Genomic DNA, 26,549 nt, shown 5'->3' with positions numbered 1-26,549 from the left:
GAAGTATACTACAAATATGAACTGCTTGCGTTTTTTTTTGGTTCAACACGTCAAAGGTCATGTGCCTTTTGAAAATCATTTTGCAGACCATAACTCGAGTTGGAAGCATCTGATGTTGTCTATCATCTACTTGTATCTCCTTTATGTCTCATGCTTTCTCTCTCATATAACCTTGATTTTTTTTTTCTTGTCACCTTTTATTTGAGATCGAACATAACAGCGGGTTGACGTCTGAGACGGACGGAGAAATATCCATTGACGCAGTCGTGTTGAATATTTTTAATTTTTTTCTGGCCGATTTTGTTCGATTGTCGTCTTTGCTTTAGTGAGGTCATTACAAATGCAATTCCTGTTCAGGTGCTCGTCTTCTCCACCCCACTCCCCACCCCTTCTCACACCCACAAGTCTGTCGGCCTTCTTTTCTTGAATTCTTAATGGTCTGTTCTTGTATTTGCCTTTCAGTCATTCTTCCCATCACTGATGTTCGCTATTTGTTCTAACATCCTTGAATTTAATGTCAACCCTCTGTCTCGCTTCCCTGGTGTGAAGAGCAATATACGAGTTATTCGTCACTCCACCCCCTTTCACATTTTATGATCGTGAAAATGGCTGAAATTTCTAATCGCTCAACACCCTCACCCCTCTCCAACCACCACCTGAAACCTTATATTGTAATACCTTTTCCCCTCATTCTATTATATTATTGGTCACTTGATCTTTTTTGTCTTTCTATGCTTGTTCCTTTCGTAATTTTGATATACTTGTGGGTTTTCATGGATTATCTTTTCTTTGTCACAGGTGTCGACTTCCGTGCAGCACGCTACTTCCTCATGAAGAGCAACAATTATGAGAATGTGACGCTGGCCAAGGCTAGGGTATGTGAGTGTTTTGGGAAACTGATCATCTTCTTTACTAATATAACATTTTATTTTTTGGTGGTTTTACATGATTATTTTGGCTTTGAGGTTTTTGTTGTCAAATTAGGGAAACCGATTTATTTTTGTAACCAGAACTTTCATTTAAAATATAAAGCCTTCAAATTATCCTCAAAACCTGATGTAGGTTGTCTATTTCACTTGTGTAAACTTTGCTTACCTCACCACTTATCTCAAAGCCCTGATCTCTTTGTCTCTTGTTGGAGAACGACCTCAACGCCAACAAAATCTGGTTGTCACCCAGGCTACATTTTAGGGACTTCAGGCAAGCTGTCCTCTCTCAAAAGGATTGGACTGATATCTCCACAGCATCTGTTATTGATTCCACCTTGAAATACTTCTTCACAAGTCAACTCTCTTTTATGCATCTGTTTATATTGTTACGAATTCTGGTCCGCCCGGCGTGCGATCGCCCACGTAACTCAAATCGCGACGCATCGCCCACCGGAACGTACAATTCAGTCGTGACCTTATTGGAACTACCGCCAGGAGCTAGTCACGGGTGGGGGTTTAACCTCACCACAACCCAGCCGCATTCTACCCACGCGAAATGGGGTGAATCACCGAATGTCGATATACCTGAGTAACCGCGCGGGTAGCGTACCGAGGAATTGTACCACGCCGCAGGTCGACTCCGGACACGAACCACTTAAGCGGCTAGTTCCGTGCTGCAGGGATAACCGAGTGGAGTTATCGTCGACCTCGACGTTTCGTGATTATTTATTTGGTGTCCACACCTACTACCAATCCCTTACGTGATGCAAGATGGAACCTTCAAACAAAGGAAAGGACGCAAACGAAACGGGAAACAGTTCGACAAGCAAGTAGTTTATTTCACACACACACACACACACACACACACACACACACACACACACACACACACACACACACACACACACACACACACACACACACACACACACACACACACACACACACACACACACACACACACACACACAGGGCAAGCACATATTCACAGCCATACAAAAATGCACATATAACAGTCAAAGCAATGAAAGCAACGCAGAGCTACAACCGAATATAGCAATGTACAAGCACTTATACAGGTTTACTTAATAGACTGGTGCCACACACACACACACACACACACACACACACACACACACACACACACACACACACACACACACACACACACACACACACACACACACACACACACACACACACACACACACACACCAAAAGCAAAGAAAATACAAGCCATCCTCACAGGCAAGGAGGAAGACAGGTCCGTGGACCAAATGAACGTGGGACCTGGGTGATCGGCCAGGTCCACGAGACCGAAGGGGTCTTACCCGTGGCGCAATGGCGGGCTAGCCGCAATGTCCGTGTAACGTGCCTGACTCCGTGCCCCTGGTATGGTCGGTGAGCTCCTTTGGCGTGCGTTGCGCAGGCACGTGTTGGTCGGCACCACGGTTGGGTTGGGGAACGGACGGGGTTACCGGCGCTATCTCAGCGCGGATGGGGGTGGGGGGGGGAATTGTTGATGCTCGGGGTCTGGAGAGGGGAATGGTGGAGATGTCAGGAGAGGGGACGCTCGGGACCGCACCGACTCCGGCGAACTCTCACCCCGAGTCCTCTTCCGCATCCCTGCTTCACTCCGCGACTCGTCCCTCGACCCGGCAATGACAACCTCAACGCCGTCCTTCGTCTTTACTCGACCAGCCCAGCCAGCACAGCACCACACAGCTCAGCACAACCCAACACAACACTCGGCATGACGCGCATGAGTCGCCTTGTGCTCGCGTCTTTATAGACCGGAGGAGGAGCGTGTATGCTAATTCGCGGATCAAAACGCGCATGGAGGAGGGGTGACTCCACCCGACGTTCAGCCATTGGTCGGGCAAAAAGGGGCATGAGCCTCTCCTGATCCGAATTCCCTCTCCCGTAAAGGCATCCATTTGTACTCGTGGCTCGACTCGTTCGGCAACAATTACCGAACGGGCCCTGGACAGCACGACGTTCGGTGTTGACTGGTGGTGTGGTTGATGGTTGTGGAAGGAGAAAGGCAAAGGTGGTGGGGGGTTTGCTGTGGTAGTTTGGTTGTTGGGGGGTGTCGTTTGAGAATGGCGGTGAAGCGATGTTAGCGGGGTGGAGTTGTGGAGGTGAAGAGGCGAAGGTGGTGGTGTTTGAGTTGTTGGCGGGCTTATTGGTCCAAAATAACGATAGAGAAAAAAATGGCTAACTCAAAGCGTCGCAGCCCGGATGAATCACACATATTCCCTCTAAACAACAGGTGTGGACGAACACGTGAACTTATCGATATATCTAACCTGAGGACCTTTCTGGTGTATTGCAAATTTCCACAGCCGTAACACTACCCCCTCCCCTTTTTTCAGACTCGTCCCGAGTCGTCAAATTTTCGTGTGCCATCATGTGTAGTTCTCCCCTAGTACGTTTTACCTTCGGGTCCCTGAGTGCGACATTCAGTGTATTCGTGTCCCCAAAATAAATAACCTACGGGCTGAGTAACTAACTAAACAAACCCACTCATTCAGACGACTTCAATAAAATTGCCGGCGCTAAGACAGACATGCCGGGGGCGCACCCATATTTACAGTACAACTTAACTTAAAAAATTTACACTAACCATGGCCCAGGATCAATGGACTCTGCAGGGAGAAAAACAAAAGTCAACAGGGAGCCAGGCTGCTCGCATGCAGTCTCTGGCTCAAGTAATGCAGGTGACAGGGAATGTGGCTGGCTGCTCAAACGCAGTCCAGGACCCTCCCCTTTTAACATGGATGCAGTGAACATAACAGTGCATGAGCTGCTCAAACGCAGTCTCCGTGCCAGCTCAAGTGGCACACGCAATGAACACGATGGATGGATGGATGGATGGATGGATGGACGCAAACATTGTGCACGGGCCGCCACTACAGGCCAGTGTTGTAGCTGCCAACAGGGCAGTCCTCGCAAACTGCACGACAATCCTGGCGCACATGGCAATGAACAAGGGGGGGGGGGGAAAATGCAAAACAGAATGGGGGCAAAAGATGACGAAGGCAGTAGGCATGGATGGCAAAGGTGTACAGGGCCGCTGCAGCAAACACAGCCGGCGGACGATCCGACCGGCACAGGCCTTGAAGCAAAAACAGCCAGCCAATGACATGGCCGGCACAGGCCTTGCAGTAAACAGCTGGCAGACGATCCGGCCGGCACAGGCCTTGAAGTAATCAGCTGGTAGACAATCCGACCGGCACAGGCCTTGCAGCAAAACACCAGCAGATGAAGTTGCCGGCACCTTGCCTTGAGATGGAGGTTAGTGGAGGAAGTGCGGTGGTGCTGGCCACTCAGAAGGCGGGCTCGGACCGACCGACTGTCTCCCTCCCAACCTCTCGCCTTTGCCTGTCTCTGTCCATACCCACCCCCTTAATTTGTAAAACCCAATTTAGCCCCAACTTTTTTTTTATTTTTTTATTTTTACTTTCACTTCCCCACGACTATAACTCGTCCCCTAACCCCCTTTATCGTCTTTGTTCGGCTAACCTATCCTGTCACCGAGCCTACTCCCAACCCCTACGTTCCCTTCCTGGAGGGGAATGAGGGAGAGCTAGCGTCCTGTGTCGAGGCCCAATCTAAGCCTCAGGATGACCTCCTCGGACTTCAGCGATCTAACCCAAAGTGGGTCCAGTGGCCCACAACGAGAGCGAAGGGATGGATGGTGCGGAGGGGTACACTTCCTATCTACCCTAACCATTTAACTTTTAAACTGCCCCGGGCTTCCAACAAGCGCCTCTCGCTTAATCTATTGTTTCTAACAACCCAGATTCCCGTCGCCTACGTTGGTGTCCTCGCAATTTTCGGGCCATGCCCCCCAATTTTCTTCCCGTGCCCTCACACGGTCTCACGGCTGGGCCGCGTGGCTCCCTTGGCAGGAACTACCCTCTGCCGATTCCCCAACGATGGCACCCCCTGCCACTACACTGCCTCCGAGCCTACCAGCTCCCTAAACACCGGGGAGTGCCCTCCATGGCAACTCCCCTGAAACGCTCATGTGGCAGGCTGGCTTCCCGGGCCCCTTTCCGTGGGTCACCCATGCCCACGACACTGCCCACGCGGCCAATGTCGCCCCGGGCCCCTGCATCATGCGGGCGCACCCGTGCCCACTACGCTATCCGGGGCCCCCATGGACCCTTGGCCTACTAGCCTGGTGCCCGGGGTACCCACTCAGCGATACTCACCGTACGTAGCCATGCTCCCAGCCCGTCAACAGGGCTCCTGCACCCCTCCAAACGGGTTTCGAGCCTACATTCCCACCAACAGCAAAACGACCTCCATTTTGTCAATTTGACTAACCCCCTAACTCACATTATACTGACCCCGGGGTCCCTTGGGCGGGAATCACTCCTCCCCCCAATCACTCATCGCACCATGCATTCCACCCTCACTCCATTCACTCACACCCGCTGGCCTCACTCACTCACCATGTACATTTTCCATTCCGTTTCACTCCATCGCTGAACTCTGCCATCCTGCTCACTAAATCCCCTAACTAACTCGTGCTCCCACGTCGTCCCTTAAACTATTAGCATGTTCCTTTTAACACTACGTAGCTAAGCTACGTCCCCTATACACATCCACACTCTGTCACTGTCCTCAAATATTGTTTTCCATTTCCCTTCCTAAATCTCACTGCATCCCTCTACCTAATCCATTCCACGGGCCCCATGAGGACTTACCGCTGCCCCATGAAGCCAGTCAAGCTAAGCTTACCCTTACCCTTCCCCCTAACTACTGATCATCCTTTGCCCAGGCCAAGGGGATCTTCCACCCCTTGCCCAGGGAATCCTGTTCACCCGAAAGCGAGGCCTGCTTTTTCCTTTTTCTATTCGCGCAGCACCAGCGCGGCAACTAGCAACCTGCTCTCTTTTACGTGACATCATGGCGGCCGTTCGCGCTTTGCGTACCTCGTCCCTCCTGGACGGCACCATCCGGCAGGGATTCACCCTCCTGCCGGATTCCAAACCCACGTGCAGCCATGACGTCACCCTGCGCATTAAAAAAAACAAGCCTCGCGTTTCGAGGGGTTCCCCACGCAAACACATGTGCTCTGCCCGTTGGAGCTTCACACACACTCGCGTGGAGAACCCTTCCGGTCCAAATCCGTCATCCAGCCTACCCTTTTGTCCGTCCACGGGATCGGCAACATCCACCGCTGGCGTTTACGGACCGGGCTTTACTCCCGCAAGCGCGCACGTGGCGGCCTCGTGCACTGCACGGCCCGAACCTCGCGCTCGCCGCTGGGTAAACCCGGCGCGGTCCCCAATACAGCTACGGCCACTACTCGGCCCTTGTCCCTCTGTCGTCATCTCCGTTCCACCCACGCACACCTGCGTGTCACGACGCTCACACACCGCCCCATTACACTCACACCGGGAGACACGGCTGCGTGCTCCCGCATGCCGACCGTCATCTCCCTTGCATAACGCTCTTTCACACACACGGTCTCCCTTGCACTCGGCCATTCACTCACGCATGCTGTTTCACTCGCAAACATGGTTCCACTCACACACGGTGTGCTGGGGGGCATGCACTCCGGCTCACTCGCAACCACACCACTCACACACGGGATCGCACTCACACCTTTCACCACACACACCAGGACAATCACACTGGGGATTAGTGCCACAAGGGGTTCCGGGGCCTCTGTACCCCCCAAGCTTTCCGTGCACCTGTCCACAGCACTCGCCTCCTCAAACTCGCTCGACACGACCGAACCCACCTGGTCGTGACTCGCTTCAAGGGAGAATAGCGTCTCCCTCCGTTCCTGAAGGAGGCTATCCGGCTGCTTGCACCGGGTCCCAAAACAGTCCGCCAGCTCCCCCTCATGGTCCTCCACTACCTTAATGTGTGTGTGCTCGTCTTTAACCCCGTCTTTATTGTGCAGACTCTCCCCTACCGTTTCCATCTCCCGCGTGTCTGTACATTTTATTTCTGTTGTCTCTTTGTGTCTATTAGTTTCTTCCTGGATCTTTGTCTGTTTTACTCCCCGAGTCTCCATTTTTATTTGTGTCTCCCTTATCCTTGTTTCGTTGCACACACGCAATTGCCCTTATGCCCGCCTGCAGGCCTCGCATATCGCTCTTGAATGCCTTCTTGTGCGCATCCATATCGTCCATCAAATCGCGCGCATTTTTTTTTTTTATTTCTGCCAGCTTTGTTTGCCATTTCTCTTCCAATTGTGTCCGAAGCCCGCCAATGTCCGCCTGCCATGACCACGTGGTTTGAAGCAGTGATTGAAAGCACTCACCTCGTGTTGTGCCGTTTGTTGCACCATTAATAGCGGCCTGCTCACCACTCGTGCCGCGCCGCCATCTTGCGACTCCGTTTGCCGGCAAAGTTCGTGCTCAGTAAATGAGGGTGAGCTCCCCCACGGATTGTAATTAGCGGTGGAGTCATAAAAAAGAACCATCCCGGGCCATGGATTGTACATTACTGCACATATACATTTCTACCCCCGGCACCCGCTCGCCTTGAAATGCCATCTTATTTCTCGTGAGGGATTAAATTTGGCTCGCTCGTAATTTGGGGGGAATGGGGAGTGGGGGGGGGGGTTGCTTCGCACACCCCTGGTCCGATCCCCGTAAATTTAGTTGGAGACCGAGGTGGATTTGAATCCCACACTCCTGTACACAAGTGTTACGAATTTCGCCCGCCTGGCGTGCGATCAGCCATGTAACTCAAATCGCGACGCATCTCCCACCGGAACGGACAATTCAGTCGTGACCCTCTTGGAACTACCGCCAGGAGATAGTCATGGGTGGGGGTTTAACATGGGGGTTCAATCCAGTCCGCATTCTACCCGCGCGAAATAGGGTGAAGGTGAATCGCCGAATGTCGATATACCTAAGTACCCGCGTGGGTAGCGTACCGAGGAGTTTTACCACGCCGCAGGTCGACTCCGGACACGAACCGCTTAAGCGGCTCGTTCCGTGCTGCAGGGATAACCGAGCGGAGTTATCGTTGACCTCGACGTTTCGTGATTATTTATTGGGTGTCGACACTCACTACCAATCCCTTACGTGATGCAAGATGGAACTTTCAAACAAAGGAAAGGACGCAAACGAAACGGGAAACAGTTCGACAAGCAAGTAGTTTATCTCACACACACACACACACACACACACACACACACACACACACACACACACACACACACACACACACACACACACACACACACACACACACACACACGGCAAGCACGTATTCACAGCCATACAAAAATGCACATATAACAGTCAAAGCAATGAAAGCAACGCAGAGCTACAACCGAATAAAGCAATGTACAAGCACTTATTCGGGTTTACTTAATAGACTGGAGCCACACACACACACATTTACACCAAAAGCAAAGAAAATACAAGCCACCCTCACAGGCAAGGAGCCAGACAGGTCTGTGGACCAAATGAACATGGGACCTGGGTGATCGGCCAGGTCCATGAGACCGAAGGGGTCTTACCCGCGCCCTCATGGCGCAATGGCGGGCTCGCCGCAATGTCCGTGTAACGCGCCTGACTCCGTGCCGCTGGTATGGTCGGTGAGCTCCTTTGGCATGCATTGCGCAGTCACGTGTTGGTCGGCACCATGGTTGGGTTGGGGAACGGATGGGGTTACCGGCGCTATCTCAGCGCGGATGGGGGAGGGGGGGATTGTTGATGCTCGGAGTCGGGAGAGGGGAGTGGCGGACGCTCCGTCCCGCTGGCGGGGTCTCGTGACCGCGCCGACTACGGCGAACTCTCTCCCCCGAGTCCTCTTCCGCATCCCTGCTTCACTCCGCGACTCGTCCCTCGACCCGGCAACGACAACCTCAGCGACAACCTTCGTCTTGACTCGGCCAGCCCAGCCAGCACAGCACCGCACAGCTCAGCACAACCCAACTCAACACTCGGCACGACACGCGCGAGTCGCCTTGTGCTCGCGTCTTTATAGACCAGAGGAGGAGCGTGTATGCTAATTCGCGGATCAAAACTCGCTTGGAGGCGGGGCCACGCCACCCGATGTTCAGCCATTGGTGGGGCAAAAAGAGGCGTGAGCCTCTCCTGATCAGAATTCCCTCCGAAAAGGAGTCCACATGCATCGCGCTTGGGGGCGGGGCCACACCACCCGACGTTTAGCCATTGGTCGGGCAAAAAGGGGCGTGAGCCTCTCCTGATCCGAATTTCCTCTCCCGTAAAGGCATCCATTTGTACTCGCGGCTCGACGCATTCGGCAACAATTACTGAGCGGGCCCTGGACAGCACGACGTTCGGTGTTGATGGTTGTGGAAGGAGAAAGGCGAAGGTGGTGGGGGGTTTGCTGTGGTGGTTTGAGAATGGCGGTGAAGCGATGTTTGCGGGGTGGAGTTGTGGAGGTAAAGAGGCAAAGGTGATGGTGTTTGAGTTGTTGGCGGGCTTATTGGTCCAAAATAACGATAGAGAAAGAATAATGGCTTACTCAAAGCGTCGTAGCCCAGATGAATCGCACATATTCCCTCTAAACAACGGGTGTGGACTAACTACACATGAACTTATCGATATATCTAACCTGAGGACCTTTCTGGTGTATTGCAAATTTCCACAGCCGTAGCAATATCATGTTTGTGGCTTCTTTCATCTTCCTAGCCCTGGCAATTGAATCCTGTGGTTGGCATTTTGGTGAAGCAGCCAAACATCTCAACATGGAAGGCAACCCTAAATGATGACAACTTTAGGTTGCTCCAAGAGTTTCACAACAAAAGGATTGGAGTTCTTTCTCCACAGCATCTGTTGTTGCTTCCACCTGGAAATACTTTCTTAAAACACTCACTCACTCACTCACATACATACATACATACATACATACATACATACATACATACATACATACATACACCTGCTATCACCTGTTGTGAGCAGCCATTCTCTGCATCCTGTACATTGAGAGTCAGACATCATGGAAGGGGTATATAGAACTGTTGTTGAAGGCCTGGAGGGAAGTGGTGCTGCAGGTGTAGAAGGAAGGTTGATAGACCACGTTGTTTGGGTGAGACAGGTTTGGAAAATAGTCCCGGTGATGAGGAATATATGAAGTGCTCATGGAGAAATGAGGAAAGTGGACCATTTTATAAGCTTTTTAAAGGAGAAAGCATTTCGTTTGATTAAGGTTCAGTTTGCAGATATTGAGAGAAGGAAAAGATGATTGATAAAGTTTAGGAAATGGAAGCAGAATGAGTTTCAGTTTGCGTTTTGGAGTGGAAGAGTTTTTATTATCTGTAAGTGAGGAGGAGGAATAGGATAATGTTGAGTAGGCTAAGTGGGCAATACTTGGGAGAAAACAAATGGAATGTGGCATGAGAGCAGAGACAGTCAACACATGCAAATTCTATCTGAGGATCAGGCTTGAGCTATACAAACACTAATTCGACAATACAGCACAACAAGGTATGGTTTAATATTGGAAATCGGACAAAAACACAAACAGCAACACGGATGAAAATATAACAGAATGATGCGAAGGTCTGGTCCGGAAAACTTAACTTTAATGAAAGGAACAAACTGCGAGCTGATCCAACCTACAAGTGCATTGTAATGGATTGTTAACCCATGCAAGCAAAGTGAAACTTGGGGTTAAGCAATTGGTTCATGTCCATCCGTCAATCGGTTTATGATCGAGAAGCAACTTATTTAAATTGAATGTTATATTTTTGAACACTAATCGGAAGACATACCTGCTATTAAACAGTACTTTGGCTCTGAATTTGACCCGATCGTGCAGGCACAGATAGGAGTGAGATATTTTTACCCTATCTGTCTGCCTTGCAGGCAAACAAAATTGAAAATCATTCCAAACAGGACAGTTACTGTTTTTAATGATTTCGCCATGGACACAAATGACAGGTACACCTAACTAATGTAACGTGTTTGGGTGATGTAAAAGACGCTGCATCAACAGCAGTAAAACTCAGAATTAATTTATTTATACGCCTTTAAACCTTTACTTAAATTGAACAATTAACTTCAGCACTATAGAACACAAATCGTTTTTATAATATGTCCAAGAACCTCCAATTTTGCAGTACTTGGACATGTTGTATAGGGTGGTGGATAAGACTGCTTCAATTGCGCAAAACTTCCGGTTTCTTTTTTCTTTTTAAACTATCTTTAAAATCACTTTCATTGAAATTGAAGTACCATATACAGTATACCTGATCACTACGTGGGGTATCGTGTTATCTTAACTCTGTAGTTTAAGAATGTAATCTTTTTAAAAAATTTTTTATTTTTTGGTGATGATCCACACTTGGGTGTCTCAAATGCTGTTTCAAATTTACTCAGAATGTCTCGTGTCACCTCAAAAAAGCTAAAACCACATGAGTTTCGTGTCCGCAACGATTATTGCGAGAGGCATTTGCGTAAATACGTGTTCAGTTTTTTTGTGACGGAGGCTATTTTTACATAAAGTTGGTCGGAAAGTTGCTGTCTCTTTCCTTCCCTTCCCTTCCTCTCCTCTGTCGTTCCTTGCTTTCCCCTCCTCTCCTCTTCTCCTCCTTCCCTCAGGCAGGTTCAGTGCTGCTAAAGCAACCCAAGGGCAAAGAATTGGACTGGGTGCTTTGCCATTTCTTTTTCAGTCATAGGCCAGGGTGCCAGCGATCACTCGCTGACTCTTCTCGACCTCACAATTGAGAATGGCTAATTGTTCACTCTAATTGAGAATGGCAAATAACTGCAAAGGTCGGATTGCAAAAATCTCAGGAGCGTATTGGATCGCAAAACATATGTCATAATAAGCTTGTATTTGATGCAAAATGATGCAGTGGTATTGCAAAATGAACATGCAGACACTTGTGAGGCCACATGGTACATTATATGGTACTTCTTGGTACCAAGTAACTATAATAGTACTTTTGGCTGTTATTTTATAAAACAATGATCACCAACGACCGATTCGTATTTGTTTTTTTATTTACGTAACCTTGTGTCACGCTGGCTTACCTTTACGGTCTGGATACGGTGCCACTGACAGACGACGGGTGTTGCAGGTCTGCGAGAACAACTGGGTCAGGAAAATTGCATGAGTGAATAGGGTTGATAGATTTAGGATGGATGAAATGAGGGGGGAGATTAGTAAAAAGCTGGCTGAAGTGAGTTGACCCAGTGCGGGTGGGATAAGACAGAATGACAAAGAGAGCGTGGATAGTTTGAGGTAGAAGGGTGTGAGGAAAAGAGGGAGACTGAGGTTTAGATTGTAAAAAGATTACAGTGCCTTCAGAAAGTATTCACACCCCTCAATTTTTGTCACATTTTGTTGCATTGCAGCCTGAATTTAAAATGGATTAAATTTAAATTTTTGGTCACCGATCGACACAAAATACCCCATAATGACAAGGTGAAAACATGTTTTTAGAAATTTTTACAAATTAAAAAAAATGAGTCGTTGAAATATCTTGCGTCAATCAGTATTCAACCCCTTGAGTCAATACTTTGTAGAAGCGACTTTGGCAGCGATTAGAGCTTTGAGTTTTCTTGGGTACGTCTGTATCAGCTTCACACATCTGGATTTGGGGATTTTTTCCCCATTCTTCCTTGTAGATTCAATTAAGCCCTGTCAAGTTGGATGGGGATCGTGAGTTAACAGCAATCTTCAAGTCTTTCCACAGATTCTCAATGGGATTCAAGTCTGGGCGCTGGCTGGATTACTCAAGGACTTTCACATTCTTGTGCTGAAGCCATTCCAGTGTTGCTTTGGCTGTATGCTTGGGGTCATTGTCCTGTTGGAACATAAATATTTGCTGCAGCTGAAGGTCTTTTCTGTTCTGAAGCAGGTTCGCCTCAAGGATTTTTCTGCATTTGGCTCCATTCATTGTTTCCTCTATCCTCACAAGTCTCCCAGTCTCTGACGCTGAAAAACATCCCCATAGCATGAAGCTGCCAACACCATGCCTCACGGTACAGATGGTGTTAGATGGGTGACGAGCTGTGCTCGGTTTCCGCTAGATGTAGCACTTTGTATTCAGGCCAAAGAGTTCAATTTTCGTCTCATCAGACCACAGAATCTTTTGCCTTATGCACTCAGTCTTTCATGTGCCTTTTTGCAAACTCCAGGTGTGCTGTCATTTGTCTTTTTCTCAGGAGTGGCTTCCGTCTGGCAACTCTCCCATAAAGCCTCGATTTGTGAAGTGCTGCAGAGATTGTTGTCCTCCTGGCAGGTTCTCTCATCTCAGCCAAGGAACTCTACTTCTGTCAGAGTGGTCATTTGGTTCTTGGTCACTCCCCTGATCAAGGTCCTTCTTGCCCAGTTGCTCAGTTTGGTTGGATGGACAGCTACAGGAAGAGTCTGGGTAGTTCCATATTATTTTCATTTCCTAATGATGGAGCTCACTGTGCTCTTGGGAACTTTCAACACTCGAGAAATTTTTTATACCCTTATCCAGATCTATGCTTCCTCACAATTATATATTGGAGTTCTACAGACAGTTCCTTGGACTTCATGGTGAAGTTTCTGCTCTGACTTGCACTGCTAACTGTGGGACCTTGTATAGAAAGATGTGTTTCTTTCTAAATCAAGTCCAATCAATTGAATTGACCGCAGGTGGACTCCACTCAAGTTGTCGAGACATCTCAAGGATGATCAATGGAAATTGGATGCACCTGAGCTCAATTTGGAGTGTCATAGCAAAGGGGTTGCATACTTATTGACTCAAGACATTTCAGCTTTTCACTTTTAATTAATTTGTAAAAATGTCTAAAAAACATGTTTTCACTTTGTCATTATGGGGTATTTTGTGTAGATCGTTGACAAAAAATTTAATGTAATCCATTTTAAATTCAGGCCGTAACACAACAAAATGTGACAAAAGTTGAGGGGTGTGAATACTTTCTGAAGGCGCTCTGTATGTGAGGTGGGTAGGGGTGTTTGGAGAGTGGAGAGAATTGGCTGTGGACAGAGGGAAGTGGAGGAGTACCAGGTCAAGGCAGGGCAAGAGAGTGGTACCATTGAACCTCACCCCTTACAAAGGGGAAGAGAAGGAGAAGTCTCCCATGAAAGTGATTCTTCGCCCTTGAGAAGTTTTGAGAAAATTATAGCAAAAAATATAATGAAGAACTAATCCTGCTTGTGAAGACGAGTGTCGATCTGTGTCTGAGATGTAGACCAATGGATGAAATCAACAGAACTTTGATTGAGGTGTGCTAACTGCTGTGGGAAGCAAGGGGAAGCTGATGTTCCAGACATTAACCCTTCGTTGGAGAAAAAAATGGGGTTGGTGGAAGGGATGGGAGTTGCAATTATTTTGTCTATTTTTCTTTGTTTATCAATTTTTGTTTTTAGTGGAGAATGGGAACGAAATGACTTTGACCTCTTCAGCTACGTTATATTGCACCTTTTCAAAACATAAATATTTTGACAATAATCGACAAATTTGTATTTGATAACCCAGGATAATATATCATGACATGTTTATGGTGCACAATCGCCAGTTCAACTTTTGTTATAAATTAACAGCCTTGGTATATGAGGTGAATAAACAATCCTTTGTTTTTGTTCTTTATTTTTTATTTTGAACATTTTTGGAAAGAGATTGAAGTTTTACTTCTTGAAATGTGAACTTCATTCCTTCATTTGTTAGCAATTGAGATTGAAGTTTATGTTGTGGCAATTGCATTTTCAGAATGTGTGGTCAACTCTTCCAGCTAACGAAAGGAAACTGAACACAGCATTCCGGCAATCGCAGACTGTCTTACTGATATTTTCTGTGAGGGAGAGTGGAAGATTTCAAGGTAAGGTAGACTTCTTGACACGTCATCTTCACTTTTAACTTTGTTCTCGCAAACACTTGTAACTCGGTCATCCCCTCCCCTACCCTCTGTTCTGCTCTTTTCCACCCCTCTCCACCTCCCTTTTTTTCCATCACAATTCAGGCTTCGCACGTCTTTTGTCTGAATCCTGCACAGACATCCCACCTGTTCCGTGGGTCCTTCCTGCTGGTTTGTCCGCCCGCTCTCTGGGTGGTGTCTTCAACTTGTCTTGGATATCACGGTGAGTTTTCAAACCCTCTGCCCATTTCATTTTTCCAGAATTGTAGAATAATACCTCCTTTTGGGGGGGGGGAGGGCTTTTAACACAGCATTCCTTTCCTTTTTCATTTTTCCTTGTTCAGGAAAGAATTGCCATTTTCCCAAGCTGCGCATCTGTTCAACGCCTGGAACGAGGGAAAACCTGTAAAGATAGGACGTGATGGACAGGTTATCTTTTCTGTCTCCTGTTGTTTCTTTTTCATCCATAATTTGCTTTTCTTCCTTTTTGGCTCAACTGGATTTCAGTCAGGTGAGCTTATGCGATTGAGCAGTGTCCATAGTTCATTCGGTCTGTCAGTCAGTCTGCAAACACTTCAGTCATTATCGCTCGAACCAAACATATAGTTTTGATGAAACTTAACAACAACTTTCATCACAAGTGAAGCACCAAAAGGTATCGACCGCATTAAAATCTGCACTCGTTAACGGGTCTGGGGGGGGGGGTTATTGGCCCTCCAAAATAGATACTTGCTGCCTCCTCCGAAACTACATTCACTATTTTGATGAAACTTGACCACGACATTCATCACCCATGATGCACCAAAGTATATTGACCACATCCAAATCTGCACTCACTATAGGGGTATATGGGGGGGTTTTTGACCCCCCCCCCAAATAGGTATTTGCTCTCTTCTCCGAAACTACACACACAATTTTGATGAAACTTCACCCCAACCTTCATCAGCCGTGATGTACCAAAGTGTATTGACTGCATCAAAATCTGCGCTCATTAAGGGAGTCTACGTGGGGGGTGGGCAGGGTGGGGGGGGAGGGGATTGACCCCCAAGATATGTATTTGCTCTTCTCCGAAACTACACAGAATTTCAATGAAACTTGACCACGACCTTCACAAGCCTTGATGTACCAACGTTTATTCATGGCATTAAAAAAAGTCAGGGTCTAAGGGAGTCTGCGGGGGGAGGTGGTTTGAGTAATTGTTGCGCCTGATCCAGGTGAGCTTCAGGACAGGCAGGTTTTTTTTTGTTATGACTCCGCTGACGAAGTCGCCAGAGGCATTATGTTTTCTGGTTGTCCTTACATATACGTACTTGCTAATTTTCTTTGTTTTTTTCTCTGCAACCACCTATGTAGAATATATATTCTATGACGAATATTTTTCTATGTAGATCTCTGCAATATTCTATGTAGAATATTTCATGATAATTATGATGTCATAGTTCATGTGGTGTGGCAACCATGTTGGAAAAAAGGAAAAACTGTGAACCTCTGTATCTCCGAAACCGCTCCATGGAAAAAAAAAAAAACGGCACGTCAAGTACTCCCCATGGGAAACAAGCGTAGATTTTTTCTTTTTAAATGATGTCATAGGTGACTTCGTTATGATGTCGTAATTGCATAGTCGAACGTTTTATCCAATCGGTGTGAAAATTTTTAAGGGTAATCTGGTGCTAAATATGGTGGAAAAAAATTGATGACATCATCGGTCATGTGGTTTGGCAGCCATATTTTTTTGAACATAAAAACCTTCAAAAGTCTTCTTCACCGAAACGGCTGAACTGATTAAGACGAAACTTTGCAAGTATGATCACCTATCCATGTGGAACAAAAATATATCCACCAATGATGTCATAGGTCACATGGTTTGGCAGCTTTTTTTTTTGATTGATGAATAAACCTTTAAAATTTTTCTCCAGAACGGCATGACAGATCGAGGGAAAACTTCAGCCACATGTTCTCCAAGCCTTGGGGATACCAAGGTGTTCACAAATAATAGGTCACATGGTCTGGCAGCCATATTGGATTGAATGAACTTTTAAAAAATTATTTCATTTGAACCGCTTCAACTATTGTCGTGAAATGTCAGTTTTGGTCTGGCAGCCAGAATTATTTAATATTTGAATCTGGGTTCAGGGTTTTGTTTTTTTAAAATCAAACTTGGTATTAGTACTGTATGTATAATGATGTAATAATGTGTGCGGAGGCATGTCTGGCGACATTGCGCCTTCGAAGAGTGCCCTTCAAGTTTGTTTATGAAATACTAGCGGGTACCCTAACAGCTTGGTTGCCCAGTATTGTTCTAAAAAAATATATATATATTCTTTTTTTTTTGGTGTGTGCCTAAAACACTTCCCTACACCCATGAAGGAATGGGGCTGGGGATCATTTAATATTATCTTTCATGTAGCCACAAAGGCTGAGGAACTATATTGATTATTTATATATTTATGTATGTATATACAGTACTACCAAAAATTTTTTTTTTCATAATCTATTTTTCTTTTTCCTCCCGAAAACACTCCCGGTCCTCACTGATGAACCTCTGAAAGTGTGACGAAGATCCATTGTGGCATCTTTGAGAAAATTGGTGACACATAGCCAAACCCTCTCTCTTACAGTATAGATTCTCTTTTTTTCTGAATTAAATTTAAGGTATCATTCCTGAGTCATTTGAATAAATTAGCAGACGAAGTGCAGATGATGAAAACTTATAGATTTATTTCAGACACCCTGGTTGCAGGACCATCTTTGGAGGTGTTTCTAGCACAGTCGAGTGATAAATGTACATTTTTAGGTAATCTCTACCGAGATGACCTAATAAAGCCCGACCAAATGTCCATCCATACGTCCTTCGGTACATCCGTCAACAATTTTTCTTTCCGATCTTGATGAAACTTAGTATGTGGGTAGATGTCGATGAGTGTTACACAACGATATAACTTTTGTCTGAGTTCAAGGTCACAAGGTCACGTAAGTTATAAAAATCGCCATTTTCAAAACCTATCTCGTCTGCCATTCTACAAGATATTCGGCAACTGTTTATTGATTATGATAGTACAAAATATTATCTTGTATCTAACTGGACAGATTTTTGAATTTCCTTCCCGTTTGATCTTCACGTGATCTGGAAGATGGCCAAAAACGCCGATGCGATTCGCAAAGAAGGAAGGAAGGAGAAAGGAAATATAAATATAAAATACATTTTTAGCCTTTTTAGGTCATGTCTTCGAGCATGACCTAATAATATGGGTGTTGAGAGGAGAGGTGACGATCCGTCCGTCCGTTCACAATGAAGTTGAAGCGGGAGATCTGGTCATTAGTGATCCTGATGGAGGTCGATGAGACGTACACGATGGTATGACATTCAAGGTCAAGGTCATGAGGCCTTTGAAGTTGTGACAATGACGATTTTCAAATTCTATCTCCGCCATTTCTCAAGCGATCTTGAATTTGATTGTAGCATATGAATCTATGGGACAATATCTAAATGTATTCGGGCCGGATTTTCGATATTCGCTTTCGTTTTCGTGTCACGTGACTTCAAAGTTGGCAAAAAATGCGAAAATGATGATTTTCAAAATCTATCTCCTCCTACATTTCTCAAGCGATCTTGAATTTGATTGTGGCATATGAATGTATGGGACAATATCTAAATTTGGTCGGGACGGATTTTTAAATTTTGTTTTCGGTTTCGCGTCACGTGACTTAAAATTTGCAAAAACTGCCCTTCCTTCAGGAGGCTATATATTCTCTACTGGGCATGGTAAAAATTAGTGAATGGTGTCATTGCATAGCAGCTGACGTTGTCTTTCATGTCCAGTCGAAAGAATACCGATATCCTCGAATACGTACACATCACGTGACTTTGAATTTTGCGAAAACTGCTTCATGTAGTTGCAAAATGACGATTTTCAAAATCTATCTCCTCCTACATTTCTTAAGTCATCTTGAATTTGATTGTGGCATATGAATCTATGGGACAATATCTAGATTTGCTCATGCCGGATTTTCGATATTCACTTTCGTTTTCGCGTCACGTGACTTCAAAGTTGGCAAAAAAATCCCTCCTGACCCGAGAACACTACACCCTAGTAACAGGAACTCATGCTTGTAAAGGTCGTTCTCATGCTTGGCATTCGTTAACTCTCGGTTTGTGACTACTATTATATAATCTGCCTGCCTGCCCGCCCGTGGCACGCCTGCCTGCCCATAGCATAGCTTTTTAGGTACCCCCACTCATAGCCGAATGTCCCCACCAAATCGGCAAATCGCCATAGGTCTAGGTCATAGAAGCTATCAGAATCGAAAAATATCGGATGGCATGTCGTTATGTGTTTAATATACGTCAAAGTGCTGGAAAACAATAGAGAGATCTCCATTGTTTTGCAGCACTTTGATATACGCCATCCTTCTTTTGACACGAATATTGATCGGCAGCCGACACGACGGGACAGGTGTCCAGTCATATGAAGTTTTTACGATGTTGTGTTTTTGATATTTCCGGTGTTTAGCACTGCTTCGTCAAATAATCGCCATGTGCGATTGCGATATTTCCGGTTTCCTTCCGCGTTTATCTTCTGTCGTACACATATAAACATTATTCCTGTATATAGTGCACAGTCATCGGTTGTCTTAGTCATTGGTTGGTCCAGTGGAGTCCACTGGAATATTCTGAACTGAACGAACAGAACTGTGGATAGTAAAAGTGAGTATTGTGGTGTCGTCAGTGTTGTTGTTGCACTTTTTAGAAGAGATTGGAAAACAAAAAGGCTAGGCTTACGTATCTACCCATCAAATCCACTGACTGACTGGTTTGTGTCGTAGTTGTCTGTCTGCCATTTGCTACTGTACCTACCTACTCTACTACATAGAGTGATAGTGATTATACCACCTACTTCTACGGACTCTTGGCCATCTACCTACTGGACATTATTTGACGGACTCGTTGGCATTAGTGCAGAGGAGAGTATAGTCTATAAATTTGGTGATTGGTGTCCAGTAGACAGCTACAGCTGTGTGGTAAGTCAGGGAATACACCCTATTCGGCTCTCGTTCGGAACTCCGCAACACTTTTTTTTATTTTAACAGCTGGAAGGCTTGTTTTGGTTTTACCTTGTAGAGAATTATTTTTTAGTACAGATCGCCGAGTTTCAGCAACTTTGAGCTACTGATAGATGAGAAATTGACCAAAATTTAAGGCTGAAAATGCACTGCGCATGCTCAGATGTTCCGAACTCGGATGAGGAATAAGGTTTATTGGAGAGATTTTCTTGCATTTGCTATTTCACTATTAATAAGGGTGTGCGGTTTGGTTATTTTTCTGTTCGGTTGGAGTGATTAGCTCGGTTCTTTGGTTCACGTCAAATATCTCATCCCTCAAAATCGACCAATTCTACTGACTAGGACTAAGCAAACTTCTGCAGAATGCATGTTAGAGACACTACAATAACTGAAAGTAAATGATGACTATAGAGCAAATCAATCGGTGGGAAGGATGGGATGGTTAGGTAGGAAGGTAATGATGGACAACATGATGCTCAAGTTCACAGTCAAACTCTTTCCTACTGCTGCTACTGGACTCTTGTACATGTACAAACACAATTTTTTAAAACATCCCCCGAACCAAAAATCTTGGTTCAGAGTTTTCAAAACCTCGGTTTGGGTGTGCGAACTGGAATATGTTGCAGCATAGCTTATTTGTCACCGAAAATTCAGTGTGAAAGCCGTTCAAGGCGGCAAATTTCGTATAGCACAGCCAGATTTATTGGGGACACATCGGGGAACACGACACAAGCAAAGCATTCATGACAGTTATAATTCATCGATAACCCACTCTTATCTAGGGAGCTACGGATACTGGTTTTGAAGGGGGCCCCAGCAAAATAAGCCTTAGGCCTGGACAACATGCATACAAGACACGGAGTACTTGGTGGTGCCTCATGGACGAGAGGAAAGGTGTCGAAGGCACGAATGCGGCTCGTGACGAGCCGATGACGTCGGATTCGAGTGCCCAGCTCGAGCATGCAGCGTGGCAAGATGGCGCTCGTACTCCTATCGGCACCACTCGCGCATGCCGCGTGGCAAGATGGCGACGACGACGTCCTTTTTTTGGCACCGCTCACGCACCAGCCTCGGCGCGTCCTTCCCCTGTAAGGTCGACGGCACAAGAGCGAAAGATCTATGGTGTGTTCCAGCTGATTTCTCACAAGGTCCAGTATGCGAATCCAGGCCTGGCCTGTACACCAGACCAGGCCAAATCTGAGTGTTGGACTCTCCAGGCGGATCGACGGGATGAAAAGATGTGGTCCAGCCCCGTAGGGAGCAAGTACAGTCAGAGGCCCTGTTGCTGGACTCAGGATGAACCTGTGGATGACCTGCATGCTGGATCCATGGCTGAGGAAGAACAGCCGGCCAAGCCACTCCTCATAACGCAGATCGCAGACCGGACCAAACAGTTCCTCTTGCCTTTCGGGGCAGGCTCTTTTGGACCGCCTCTGGGGACACGTGATTGGTCCATCGTTCGAGTTTGCAGCAGTTCTTCGCCAATGGGTTGCTGACACGTCTTGTTGACTGACTGACTCAGAGCGCTGGGTGGGGGCTCATTAAGAGGGGGGAAGGAAAAAGAAGGTGACTCTCGGTACACCACCACTGTATGAACACTGGACAGCCTGCTACACCTCCTGACACGCATGTAACATCCGATTACCAAACAACCTGGCTAAACATGCATTTAAGGTGGGATCTGGGCTAATCCTATATTTAGTAACCCACTAAGGGCCCATTTCCGCAAATATATATACACACACACGAGGCGCCGCAAGGAGGAGTGATGTCAGGGACACATCGGCCATTTTGGAGTTAATGCCATATAGCACTATTCTAACCCTTACCCTATCATCCCAGCCTATCATCATCATATTATTAAAAAATGTCGCTCACATCACTCCTCACGGGGCCTCATATATCCTGTGCCCATGACCTGAGCTTGGGTACTGCCAACACGTATGCAAAATTTTGGGAGGACAGGCCAGCCTTGTATTTTTTTTTTCTATGATTATTCAGATGTACTTATACAAACATGCATTTACCTTATTAGTCCCCTACACGTTTCACTGGAGAGGACTATCGGTTTGCTCTCCGTCTCTCCTTCTGTCCATCCCACCTATGATTTTTATTTTTATTTTTTTCAGACTTTTCCCCACCCCCCCCCCCCCCCATACTCTTCAACATATTTCAACTGAAACTTGGTGCATGGCTTTATTATAGTAAGTTTTATAACAATTTCAAGTTTAAGGGAGTTTCATCAATTTTTCACAGTTATGCCCTTTTTTTGGACTTGGAAAATGTCACGTCGGTAAGGGACACATATTGCAAAGCAATTCTCGCTCTTGTTTAATATCATCAGGTGTCATCATCATCATTATTATTATTGAAGAAATCTACTCCCCAAATTTTACCCAGAATGCTTTAACGAAAAATTGTAGATATCACCCACCTCCTGTAGAATATATTTCTGTAGATGATGTCCTTGCTCAATTTTATCGGTGAAATATTAATTTACTGTTTTACAATTATAAAATTGCATGTCACCCTTCATCCATCTCAATGATTGTCGGAACTGCATCAACTGAATTGTAATATCACACCGTACTAACTTTTTACTTGAAAAAATGTGGGGTGGATAGGTGGTCAAAATATGACCCATACTCATTTCAGGGTGTTTGCAACTGCCAAAGCAGCTTTGAAACAAGAACATGCAACTACCCTGTGTAGTTTGCCGTTTCCTTTTTAGTACTATTTCTCATTGCAGGAATTTGTGTATTGCTTGCGAAAATCGCATACTCTTTGTGAAAGACACCTTTTAAAGGTTAATTCCCACGTTGCTGGCAGACATGTACCCAGCTTAATATCACATCTGATGGATGGGCAATCCTTGATACAACACCTTGCCTGCGAAAACACGAAGGTGGCATTTTTATTGTCATGTCAGAAATCTTAACCATAGTAGAGGGCCCAAAGGCATGTGTGCCTTCTCTGAGCTGTCTTGCCAAGCCCGGTCATGGTGAAGCCTGTCGATAAAGTAGAACCAGTGTCGTTTTTTCATGAATTTCAAAAAACCAAAAATTTCATGAATAGCACTTCATTGCCTTTGATACGCAACCATAATGGAATAGATTTCCCATATAAAACAGTACTTTTTTCAAATGGGTTATTTCTTGGCATTTTTGTCTTCTTCACTCTTCCTCCATCATATTCTTCCCCTTTTTAAATTTTTTTTTTTTTAACCTCTTTTAATAAATCACATTTGCTTTTTTTTTACATGTAACTTACTTTATATTTTTGTTTCATACCTTTTACACAAACACCTAACCTTGCTTTTTTTTAACAGGAAATTGAGCCATCCTGTGGCCTACAACTCTGCATGCTCTTCCCTCGAGATGACTCGCCAGTTCCTGTACATTTGCCTGTTCCTTCTCCAGCTCCTCCAGTCATCAACCTTCCCAGCCATTCCCTTCTTGGGCTATCTCCATTCCAGCGCCCACCAGCCCATCTTCAAATGAGTTCCTCAATGCAACCACACTGGCGCCGGCCCAGTCATGGAAAACAACGTATTCCGGTTATGACCCTGCCCCCTCAGGGTGCCCGGCCGCCCAATCGCCAGTATGCAGGGATGATTGGGCACCCTCAAGGAGACGGAGGGGGGCGGCGGGCCGGAGGAAGGTCAGAGGACGAGGAAAAGAAAGGGCTTGTGGACCTTTATCCCTTTTTCTGTTTATTTCGATTTTTATATGTTGTTTTATTGACCAGATTCTACCTCTTAATCCCTGCCTCTTTTACTGGAGGAGCCTGTGCCACATGACTCAAGAGTCTACACTGCCATTGAATATTTCTCTTGCATCTTGAATATGACTATTTGTTTGGCTGCGGAGGACTGATTGTTCAGAAGTCATTCCATCTCGGATATCATATTGTTCAAAGAAAGTTCTGAGTTATGCAAGGTTGTTAGGGTCATGAAGGAGTGAGGAAACATGAACATGGAGGATGAGGTGGTGACTTGATGAAGAAAAAGGGGAGTGTGAGAGTAGTGAGAGAACAGAGAAAAGGTGGAAAGTGTGTTCCAAAGTAAAATATATATATATAAGCAAGTTCATGGGGGGGAGAGAGGTGACATGGTGTCGGGGTTTTTATTAACAGAAATCTGTGGCATTTGGGTTTTTATGAAGTAAGAGAGCTGGTGGGCATGGAAATGGAGATTGGGTCAAAATGGAAGAAAAATGGCATTTTGGTATTTTATATTGGATAAAATTAGGCATTCAGACGTATATTTTGGAGGCGGTGCGTGTGTGTGTGTGTGTGTGTGTGTGTGTGTGTGTGTGTGTGTGTGTGTGTGTGTGTGTGTGTGTGTGTGTGTGTGTGTGTGTGTGTGTGTGTGTGTGTGTGTGTGTGTGTGTGTGTGTGTGTGTGGTCGGTCGCGTGCCTGTATTCGTATATATATATATATAGTGATGCGGTGTTAGGGTGCATGTGGAGGAGAAGATTTTGTGGTGTGTAGATAGAAAAGAAGATGTGTTGTTGGGGAGAATATACACTGATGTGATTGGTATCTTTATGAGGAGTAGATGACTGGTGGTATATATTTATATGTATATGTATATATATATATATATATATATATATATATATATATATATATATATATATATATATATATATATATATATATATATATATATATATATATAAAAGAACGGAGGGAGGGCTGCGATGGGGTTTACATAGAGGAGGAGGAGATGCGATTGGGGTTTAAATGGAGGGGGAGAGGCGACGGGGTTTATTTAGAAGAGGAGATGTGAGGACGAGGAGGAGATGCGCTGAAGTATACATAAAGGAGGAGGAGATGTGACGGGGTTGACGTGGAGGAGGATGAGGACATATGACGGGGTTGACGTAGGGGAGGAGGAGGAGGAGGGGGGGGAGATGTGACGGGGTCGACGTAGAGGAGGAGGAGATGTGATGGGGTCGACGTAGAGGGGGAGGAGATGCGATGGGGTCGATGTAGAGGAGGAGGAGATGCGACGGGGTTGATGTGGAGGAGGAGATGTGATGGGGTCGATGTGGAGGAGGAGGAGATGTGATGGGGTCGATGTGGAGCAGGAGATGTTATGGGGTCGACGTGGAGGAGGAGATGTGATGGGATCGACGTGGAGGAGGAGGTGATGTGATAGGGTCGACGTGGAGGAGGAGGAGATGTGATGGGGTCGATGTGGAGGAGGAGATGTGATGAGGTCGACGTGAAGGAGGAGATGTGATGGGGTCGACGTGGAGGAGGAGGAGGTGATGTGATGGGGTCGACGTGGAGGAGGAGGAGGAGATGTGCGGGGTCGAAGTGGAGGAGGAGGAGATGTGATGGGGTCGATGTGGAGGAGGAGATGTGATGGGTTTGATGTGAAGGAGGAGGTGGAGATGTAATAGGGTCGACGTAGAGGAGGAGATGATGTGATGGGGTTGACGTGGAGGAGGAGGAGGAGATGTGATGGGGTTGACGTGGAGGAGGAGGAGGAGGAGGAGGAGGAGATGTGATTGGGTCAACGTGGAGGAGGAGGAGGAGGAGGAGATGTGATGGGGTCAAGGTGGAGGAGGAGATGTGATGGGGTTGACGTGAAGGAGGAGGAGGAGATGTAATGGGGTCGACGTAGAGGAGTTGGAGGAGGAGATGTGATTGGTTCGACGTAGAGGAAGAGGAGGAGATGTGATGGGGTCGACGTAGAGGAGGAAGAAATGTGATGGGTTTGACGTAGAGGAGGGGGAGATGTGATGGGGTCGATGTAGTGGAGGAAGAGGAGGAGGAGGAGATGTGATTGGGTCAACATAGAGGAAGAGTTGAAATTGGGTTTGGACGTGGAAGAGCAGATGTGGAAGCGGTGTGGATGCACAATATAGCGTATGTTTATCTCGAGTTAGAGTTGTCTTTTTGTGGTGTATCGAAAGAAAAAGATTGCGGTTGACTCTCGGTAGACATGGAGATGTGTGTTTGTATGTAGTAGTGGCATTCCTCTCAACAAAGGAAAGTGTGGCAGTTCAGAATATATAATTGCATTTATAACTGTATATAAAATTTATATTTACATTATGGAGTGGTTTGGGGTATAATTATGACAATTGAATTTCAGTTTGGGAGTTAAATCTTAGAAGGGACAAGAAAGAAGTGGTCGTGTAAGAAAAGTGTGTGAAGGCAACACAGATTAGGATGAGGTGGAACAGGAATTTTAAGAAAGAAAATGGTTGTTCATGCGATGGAAGTATTGGCATCCAAGCCATGACCTCCCAAAGATGGAAAAAAAATACCCCATTGAAGATGAAATGCGCACCAGAGAATGGGTGAGAAAGAGAGAAAGCCCAAAACATTGTGGATGATCAGAAAATTTTCACTCTTCTTTTGAACTTTGTCCCACGGACTTTCCCTTCTCTTCGTTCTGTTCCTCAACCTGGACTCAAAATGGACTTTTGGACCTTTATCCTCCCCCTTTGCTCCTTCCCGCTTCTTTTTGTCCCCCGACTGACCCTGGTACGTTCCATTTGGTTACATTGTGGTACATAATATAATTTGATATTGTAAGAGTTCAAAATATGGCATGTCATCATGATTTGAATGGTATATAGTAATTTTGAAATGTCTGAGTTGTATTGTCACTTTATTGCCTAAACTAGGATATCCTGTGCAGTTTTTATTGTTGAAGTTTCATATAATGTAAGGTTGATTTTAATATTTTTTCTGACTAAGTTTCCCTTGCACTTTTTGTAATCTGCT

The 26,549-nt window shown here is 45.8% G+C and overlaps 1 protein-coding gene across 3 annotated transcripts in view; it reads left to right on the top strand.

The window, feature by feature from the left end:
- The window catches only part of YTHDC1 (YTH N6-methyladenosine RNA binding protein C1), a 100,184-nt gene that overhangs the window by 46,930 nt on the left and 26,705 nt on the right, over nt 1-26,549 (top strand). For all 3 annotated transcript variants that reach the window (XM_085879891.1, XM_085879889.1, XM_085879888.1), the window contains 5 exons: nt 799-875; nt 14,596-14,704; nt 14,846-14,963; nt 15,085-15,169; nt 23,130-23,461. In XM_085879891.1, coding sequence (XP_085736017.1) covers nt 799-875; nt 14,596-14,704; nt 14,846-14,963; nt 15,085-15,169; nt 23,130-23,461 — 721 coding nt within the window. The remainder of the gene's footprint in view (nt 1-798; nt 876-14,595; nt 14,705-14,845; nt 14,964-15,084; nt 15,170-23,129; nt 23,462-26,549) is intronic.

Source organism: Eptatretus burgeri, chromosome 4, assembly GCF_056783735.1.
Source record: "Eptatretus burgeri isolate ZD-2024b chromosome 4, Ebu_testis_v1, whole genome shotgun sequence".
Classification (NCBI taxonomy): Eukaryota; Metazoa; Chordata; class Myxini; order Myxiniformes; family Myxinidae; genus Eptatretus; species Eptatretus burgeri.
Note: the sequence above shows the minus strand (reverse complement) of the source record. Positions and strands in the feature narration are given on the sequence as shown.